At 55.1% G+C, this 8,671-nt stretch overlaps 1 protein-coding gene across 2 annotated transcripts; it reads left to right on the top strand.

The window, feature by feature from the left end:
* Positions 1-837: 837 nt before the first annotated feature.
* Positions 838-5,669, top strand: LOC146817790 (uncharacterized). Of its 2 annotated transcripts, none has more exons than XR_014963021.1 (2): positions 838-1,497; positions 5,058-5,669. XR_014963021.1 is itself a non-coding variant. In XM_085611260.1 (2 exons), exons 1-2 carry the CDS (start codon positions 1,311-1,313, stop codon positions 4,971-4,973), a joined length of 1,164 nt encoding a protein of 387 aa, XP_085467386.1. In that variant the 5' UTR covers positions 838-1,310; the 3' UTR covers positions 4,974-5,049. The 2 variants fall into 2 exon arrangements, 1 of the variants encoding a protein (XP_085467386.1); XM_085611260.1 differs by lacking the exon at positions 5,058-5,669 and adding an exon at positions 3,997-5,049.
* The last annotated feature ends 3,002 nt before the right edge of the window (positions 5,670-8,671 follow it).

Here is an 8,671-nt window from a genome sequence, read left to right as displayed (position 1 = left end):
CGGGGTCAGCGTGTGTGGAGGAGGGGAGCGAGACGGGACTGGAGTTGGGGAGGGGGCGGGGACGAGCGACGCGACGGGGGAAGGCTCCGGCCGCCTACCAGGCGAGGCCTAGATCGTACGCGGGCCGCTCCGGAAGCCGGGGAGCGTCCGTTTCCAGGGCGACGGCGAGAGGCTGCTCGGCGGAGGGCCTGACGATGACGCGGGGAGGATCGCGGAGCGCGCGGGGGCGGGGAGAACACGTGGAGGAGGACGAGGAGCTGGGGGAAGGTCCCGGGGGGAGCGCGCAGTGCGGGGGGATATCGGGGGCCGGGTCAGCGCGGAGGCGCGCGGCCCCCTGGTCGGAAGGCTCGGTATTGGGGAGTGTGGGGGGGCGGGGGGGGGCAGGCGGCTCGGGCACGGATCGACCGGTCAGCCAGACGGTGGGGGGTCAGGGGAGGGGGGGGAGCGCGGCTTTCAGTGGGGTGGCGATCGCGCTGGGCCATGTGGCGGCTGGGGGGGAAACGGGGAGGGGCGGGGGGGGGTTTGACGCGAGCACCTGGGAGAGGGGCAGGGGCGCGGGGGGGCGCACTGTCAGAGAGTGGGAGCAGGTAGGGGGGGCCCTGGAGGGGGAAGCAGCAGGGGGAGAATCCCCAGTGCTATTCGAGTCGGAGGGCAGTGAGAGGGACTGGGGAGGCCTGGATATCTTTGAGTCCTGGGCAGAGGGGTTGGCGGGGGTTGGGGGCGTCAGAGCGGGGGAGACGGCAGGGAGGGGGGAGGGGTGTGGGGGGGGTGGCGCGGTCGGAGGGGAGTCGAGCGGGCACGGGGTGAGATGGAGTGGACAGGGGGAGTGGAGCGACGGGGACGAGGGTGAGGGGGAGGACGACGACGGGGCGGATTTGAGCGCGGTGGGTAAGGCGTGGGTCGCGGAGTCGTCGGGGGCTGGCAAGCGGGGATGGGATGGCAGGAGGAAGGTAGGTAGGCCCAGCACACCAGACCATTCCTTTCCTTTGCAGGTAGCGGAGAGGCAGCGGGAACAGCGCGGGGTACCGGACTTGGCAGGGCTGGGAGCGGCCTGGCGACGCCAAGGAGAAGGGAGGGTGGAGCCTCGGGCGGCGTGCCCAGTACCGGCGAGGGATCCCGACGCGGCTGGCACAAGTAGGCCCGAGACGGGCTCGCCGGCCCCAACACCCACGGGGTTACTGCGCCCCGGGGGGCAGCGACGGAGGAGCACCGAAAGGAATGTTGTTTGTTTTCCTAAGCAGCAGGTGGCAGGTCCAGCGGGGAACGCTGGGGGTGCAGGACAGGAGGAATTGGACTATGAGGAGGAGAGTATGGAGGAAGGGGAGTTGCGTGAGGTGGGAGACGGTAGGGACGGGGGGCCGAGTAATGTTGTGACTAGTTTCTTACAGGTGTCACGACGCCAGGCGCAGCCCACGGGTCGGACATCACGGTGGGAAAGCAGCTCGGCTCCCAGGACTGGACGTCGGGATGAGCGACGGACGGAGACACTGGCGCCAGGTAATGCACATTTGCTCGGGCGGCCAAGGATGGTGTCGAGAGGAGTGGGGGGGGCGGGGGTGGAGGGGGGGGTTGGGGAACGACTGCGCAAAGGCGCGTATGTGGTTGATGTGGCTGTGGGCACGGACGGAGTAGGGCAGGGTGACAGCGGGCAGACCAAGAAGGAGGGGACAAGCGAGAAGGGGACAGGGGACGCAAAGGCAGAGGAGGCAAAACTGGAAAGTAAGGAATTGAAGGTAAAACGGTTACCATATATGGGAGTGACCAAGCCCTTGGGGGCGCACTTGATGTTGACAACGAAGGAACGGATTTGGAAAGGGGAATATGTGGAGATACTTAAACTCCTGCACAGAGAGGTCCGGGCGAAGGAGGGATCTAAGGAAGAGGAATTTGAGCTCGCAAAAAGGCCTAAGGTGCCGCTGACAATAGAAAACTGGACAGCGGCTTTTCTGATATATGCCAGCGTGTATTGCGAGAAGTTTCCGGAGAGGTCAGTGGCCATGTTTAAATACATGGACGTAATTAGGAAGGCACAGATTACAGGGGGCGGATATGCCTGGGCTCAGTATGATGAGGAATTCCGGGCGCGCATGGCATGGGATGCGGAGGCAAAATGGGGAGAGTTGGATACGGATCTCTGGCAGCATACCATGGGCCTGGCGGGGTCGGGAAAGACTATATTTACAGCCAGCGGGCTGCCGCTCGTGTACCAGCCCTTTCGAGGGGGTCCCACCCGCGGGGGGGTGGGGGGAGCTGGCAGAGGGACGACAGGAGATAAAGGGGCTTGCTGGGACTTTAACAAAGGACTATGCACGAGAGAATATTGTAAGTTTAGGCACGAATGCTCGAGCTGCGGCAAGCGCCATCCGCTGGTCAAGTGTTGGGGGACGCAAGGTCCGGGCCAGAGCGGGCAGCATTGGCAGGCGGGAGCCCCTAAGGCTGGAGCTCAGCAGCAGTCACAGCAGGGAGGAGGAGGGAGGGGGGCGAAGGGGGCTGGGGCGAAGGGCTCGTACTCCGGTTAGGGTAGAGCAGCTGGTGGGGGCGCTGGGGGCCTATCCGGACAGGGCGGCGGCGGAAACACTGAGATTGGGGTTTCAAGAGGGGTTCAGATTGGGGTACGAGGGGCCGAGGGTTCGGAGATGGGCAGATAATTTGCGATCAGCGAGGGAGCATCCGCAAGTAGTACAGGCAAAACTAGACAAGGAGGTACGGGAAGGCCGCATGGCGGGACCATTTTGCGAGTGGCCTCTGCCCAATTTGATTGTGTCACCCATTGGGGTGGTGCCTAAAAAGGAGGTGGGACAGTTTCGCCTCATTCAGCATTTGTCATGGCCAGAAGGTGGGTCGGTCAATGATTTTATTGCGGACAGCGCGGCCACTGTGTCATATTCATCGGTTGACGTGGCCATGGCACTGGTGGTGTCCGCGGGCGCAGCGGCACAGATGGCAAAGTGCGACATCAAGTCAGCTTTCCGGTTGCTGCCAGTGCATCCAGATGACTGGGATCTGTTAGGCATACAATTCGGCGGTCACTGGTATGTGGACAAGGCATTGCCGATGGGCTGCTCCATGTCCTGCGCACTCTTTGAATGCTTCAGCACGTTCCTACAATGGTTGTTTACGGAACGAACGGGTCACCAAGGTGTCACACATTATTTGGATGACTTTTTCTTTGTCGGCACCTCAGACTCCGCGGACTGCCAGCAGGGTCTGGACAGCTTCCATGAGATCATGGGGGACATGGGCGTGCCGCTGGCCCCGGAAAAAACGCAGGGCCCCAGTACGGCACTGGCATTCCTTGGTATTGAATTGGATTCGGTACGTATGGAGGCGCGCCTCCCGGAGGAAAAGAAACGGAACATGTTGAGTTTGCTGACCGAGGTGTTGGCACGACAGAAGGTGACGGTCAGGGACATACAGGTGTTGCTGGGACATCTCAATTTTGCTTGTAGGGTGGTCAGAGTAGGGCGGACTTTCTGCAGGCGACTGGGGCGCGCACTGGAGGGGCAGAGGCCTCCGCACCATCATGTGAGGTTGTCAGCAGGGGTGAGAGAGGACTTGCGCATGTGGCAGTTTTTCCTGCACCAGTTCAATGGGGTGCCTTTGATGAGGGAGGTGGACATGGTATGGGACGTACAGATTTTCTCGGATGCAGCGGGAAGCAAGGGATTTGGTCTGTATTGGCAGGGGAGATGGTGTGCGGAGCCCTGGCCCGAGGACTGGTTAGAGGGCGGCAGGAGCATCGCGTTTTTGGAATTCTTTCCCTTAGTGGTGGCAGTCACACTGTGGGGGGTTTTGTTAGCCCACAAAAAAGTCACGTTCAGGATCGACAACATGGCAGTGGTACAGGTGGTGAACAGGCAGTCGGCGAGGGATGCGCAGGTGCTTAAGCTGTTGCGGGTTTTTGTGCTGGGTTGTTTGAGGCATGATATTGCGTTTCGCGCGGTGCATGTGCCAGGAGTGGACAATGACATTGCGGATGCCTTGTCTCGTTCACAGTGGGGGAGATTCCGTGGGCTCGCCAAGGACGCGGACGGGAACCCGACCAGGATGCCAAGCCAACTCTGGGAAGTAGGCAATACCGGATGCTACAATTGGTTCTAGGTTCTTTGGCGCGGTCAACGAAAATAGCATACAGGGCGGCATGGGAGGAGTTTGTTCACTCAGGGGCGAGATGGCGGGCTTATGAGGCGGAGAGACGGGAGGACGTGGTGCAATTTATTCTGGATTTGGTGGAGAGGGGTTTGACAAGGGTGACGATAGTGGGCAAGTTGGCGGGGGTTGCGTTCATCGGCAAACTGTTGTGGGGTTATGCGCCATCCGCGGGGGAGCTGGGGACGCGGATTTTGGAAGGCTGGGCGCGGGAATGTGGGAGAGTGGCCAAAGTGCGGAGGCCTCTGTCATGGGAACTCTTAGGTAGGGTGATGGGGGTTCTGCCAGCGGTGTGCTGGGACGGTAGGGAGGCCTTGCTGTTCGCCACACTCATGTCTTGGATGTTTTTTGGGGCGTTTCGGGTATCAGAGCTGCTGGGGTCGAAAGCGGACCGGGGTTTGACCTGGGAGGAAGTATCATTTGGGGATCGGGTGGTGAGCATTTGGCTGCGAAAGGCAAAGACTGACCAGAAGAGTCGAGGGAAGTGGGTTACGTTGAGGAAAGGGCGATCCACGGGGGTGTGTCCGTTCCGCTGGGGTATGCGGTGGAGGGCGTGCGCTGGGGGTCTGGGGGGACTGGTCTTCTCCCATCAGCAGGGGCGAGGCGTTAAAGCTTCACAATTGCTGGCAGTACTGAGGAAAGCACTTAGGACGCTGGGGGTCGAGGAAAAGGGTTTTGGCACGCACTCGTTTCGCATCGGGGCAGCGTCGGAGGCGCATGCGAGGGGCTGGGACAGGGGCGAAATCATGAAGTTGGGAAGATGGTCTTCAAATTGCTACCAGCGTTATGTGCGCAGCGAGCCGGGGGGTGGGGGGCCACTGTAAAACAGGCAAAAGAGGGACTTTACACAGGACAGTGAAATTTTTCAGAGGTTGTGGTTAGGTTTTCATTCTTGTTTTTCTTTTCAGGTTCGGTTATGGGACCCCTGGCCCGAGCAATGTCTATCTGGATTGTGGGGCATTCGTTCGTGAGGAGGGCCCAATTGCAGGCGCAGGAGAGTTACTTTGGGGAACAGTTGGGTTTTAATAAAGACGTTTTCTCTGTGGGGTGGAGGGGTAGGGGGGGGATGCGTTGGAAGGAACTGGTGCCCGTGTTGAATGGGATCTTAAGGGCGGGTCGGTGCCCAGATGTATTGGTTCTTCATTTGGGGGAGAACGACATGGTAAGGGAGACTGGTTTGGCCCTAATGCGGGCGATGAAGAAGGATCTGGCTTTGATCAAAGAGAGCTGGGCGGGTTGTTCGATTGTGTGGACGGAGTTTGTCCCCCGGAGGAGTTGGAGGGGGGCGGTGAACCCAGGTGCGGTAGATAAGGCGCGACGGAAACTTAATACGGAGATGGTGAGGTTTTGTCGGCATTTGGGGATTGACCGCGTGGCACACGGGGACATTCGATACGATGCGCGGGAGATGTTCAGGGATGACGGGGTGCACTTGTCCAGGATGGGAATGGATCTGTATCTTTTGGAGTTGAGAGAAGTGTTGGCGCGTCTGTTGGGAGTTTATAGGCGTTAGGTCATGCGGGGTCGCGGGGCGTGGGGGGGGCAGAAAAAGGGGAGGAAGAGGCGCAGTCGCCGACACTTCCCCCCTTTTCCTGGGTGGCGGGGTGGTTGACAGTTGGCCGGGATTGGCTAGAGTTTGTTGTTAGAGGTTTGGTAATGTGGGTCCAGGGACAGGTAAAGGGTAGACAGGTTGGATAAGTTTAGATTAGAGGTTGGTTAGTTACAGTTGCACTAAAGGCAGGTAGGGGTTACGGTCAGGGGAGTTTGGGAGTTGGGAAAGGTTACATGGTGTAGGATTGGGTTATATGTTGGTTATGGAATGTTATGTTGTATTTTGGGGGATGGGGGAAATGATGTGGGGATCGTAGGGGTGGGGGGAAAACACAAGGGGTCAGGAGGTTATTGTATAGCGAGGCGTTAGTTTTGTAAGGCAGTGGCCAAGGAGTTAAATTGTGATATGCACCTGTTTCAATAAAGCGGCCTTTTTCACACACAATAAAGGAGTTTGGTGTCGGCTTGGCCCCCTCTCCCCCCTTAATCTCCCAATGGGAGCCTGGGGGGCAGCCGAGCACCGCGAGGTCTGCCGCCCGGGCAGGTTGGGAGGGGGGAGAGGGGGGCGTGGCCGAACGGCCATTTTGTAAATAATTGGGCTACATTTGAAGGATAGCCCAAATGTAGCCCAAATCCAGGGGTAGTAGCCCAAGGGGTATATATACAAAACGCGCGATTCCCAGCCACCATTTTAGGCTTGGTGACCTGGTGGCTGGGTGCGCTAGTTAAAGTTTTTCCCCACCCACCCTCCCTATGGTTAGAGGGGTTTTAGGGGGACTGTTTCAAGGGGTTTTGGGTCTGCACTTTTGCGGGTTTTGGGGGCAGCATTTGTTGGAACAGGTACATAGGGGCTGTTGGATGTATTGTCGCTTGGAGCAGGTGCAAGCGGGGTGGTTGACAGTTGGCCGGGATTGGCTAGAGTTTGTTGTTAGAGGTTTGGTAATGTGGGTCCAGGGACAGGTAAAGGGTAGACAGGTTGGATAAGTTTAGATTAGAGGTTGGTTAGTTACAGTTGCACTAAAGGCAGGTAGGGGTTACGGTCAGGGGAGTTTGGGAGTTGGGAAAGGTTACATGGTGTAGGATTGGGTTATATGTTGGTTATGGAATGTTATGTTGTATTTTGGGGGATGGGGGAAATGATGTGGGGATCGTAGGGGTGGGGGGAAAACACAAGGGGTCAGGAGGTTATTGTATAGCGAGGCGTTAGTTTTGTAAGGCAGTGGCCAAGGAGTTAAATTGTGATATGCACCTGTTTCAATAAAGCGGCCTTTTTCACACACAATAAAGGAGTTTGGTGTCGGCTTGGCCCCCTCTCCCCCCTTAATCTCCCAATCAGCAGCTCTTCCAGGGTGTGGAAGGTAAATGCCAGACACAATACCAATTTTGGGCCTGATTTACAAAACGTTACACTTTTGTGCAAGTTTACTCTTATTCAGTATTCACAAACTACGATTTAATAGTAACTTTAATACTGCAGAGACTCCACAGGCAGGCAGAGAACTCCACGCAGAAAAAGATAGGCCCGTCCTATCTTTTTATGTGCAGAGTTCTCCGCCACATCTCCACAGTCGTAAAGTTCCTAGTATATCGTACTTTGTGAATACCAAAAAACAGCAAAACACGAAAGTTTGTTTACCTTTGTGAATCAGGCCCTTTGTTTCGTAACCAACAACAGGGAACAGGCTAATACATTCATTCCTACTTTATGATAGAATTTGCAGAAAAAAAGTAACACCCAGTTAGAATTGAAGAATCATGCTTGCTCAATAAAGTAAATAATTTTCAATTTCTTATGGTAGTACCAGGAACAGGTCCAATTTGAAACGTAGGTAATTGATGTTTCATGCACAGCATTATCAACAGAAATCAAATCATGTTCGACACAGAGAAATGGCTTAATGGGGACTTTAGTTGTCAGAAAAGAAATGTGTGCAATTCCTTCCAGTCACTCCTACTCTCTCCACTCCAGCTTCTTCATTTACATCTTCACAAGAAATCGAATGCAGCAAGAGAGCTGGAGAAATACTCCTTTGCTCCAAAGCGGACGCAAATGTGTACAACTTCACACCTTGGCTATTTACGACTTTGTTAATCACTGCCTTCCACTCACAAGATTTCTGCTTGCATTAATACGATTTACATTGAACATTAACGCATACACAACTGATATCACCTAAGGAGTTTTGCAAACGTGGAGTAGCAACTGCACAAACCTTGTGTCAGTCAACTTGTGCGATTTATTATGGATGTACTAAAGAAACTGCCATGGAATATTAAAATAAACCACCTGAATTTTATGGGACTGCTTTGCAAAATGATTTTAATCCGTAAACATATGTTTATTGGCATAAAATACCTCCATTTACACCGGATGCCTGGCAAGCAGTAATAGATTTTCTACTGCAGATTTCTCCACTTTCAGAGCACAGAAATCAGCAGTTGTAAATCCCGCCCAAGGGGTGGGAAAGGGCATTCCAAAGCATGCTTTGCAGTGTAAGTAAGTCTGTGAACACAAACAGCCATGTGCATGTGTTGGTATTCACAAACTCCACTTTGAGGATGGTAAGAAGAACCGATCACCCCTGCATTTAATGGAGACTTGAGTGAAAGAGCTTTCTCCATGGGAAGAAAATGTTTTCCCTGCTTAGAACAAGATATTTAAATGTGCTATTGCATAGCAGGTTCTGCTGCTCATGTGCGGGAATCTACACAAGAGGGAGGTATCACATCCCGGGCACAGCTTTCCAGGCGTTCTACTAGGAATGTATGTGAATTTAAAAAAAGAACATCCTGCCAAACATATAAATCTCTGCCTGTACTTTTTTTTCATGAATATGGCCCTGTAGCTCTAGTTAGTGCTCCCTGTTAAGGACACTTGCTTCTTCTTGCCTGACTGTTTTACAGTTTTACAATTTACTTTGAGCAGAAATGATAACTTTTCCACCGATTGTAGTCTATGTCCCTCTTTTAG

Source organism: Triturus cristatus, chromosome 6 (assembly GCF_964204655.1).
Source record: "Triturus cristatus chromosome 6, aTriCri1.1, whole genome shotgun sequence".
In the NCBI taxonomy this organism is placed as follows: Eukaryota; Metazoa; Chordata; class Amphibia; order Caudata; family Salamandridae; genus Triturus; species Triturus cristatus.
This window is presented reverse-complemented; position numbering and strand designations above follow the sequence as displayed.

Bases quoted from the DNA above. Each gene is read 5' to 3' on its own strand.
- LOC146817790 (XM_085611260.1), top strand. From the start codon at position 1,311: ATGGAGGAAGGGGAGTTGCGTGAGGTGGGAGACGGTAGGGACGGGGGG. The intron at 1,498-3,996 runs GTAATGCACATT...TCTCGTTCACAG, and splicing joins GACGGAGACACTGGCGCCAG to TGGGGGAGATTCCGTGGGCT.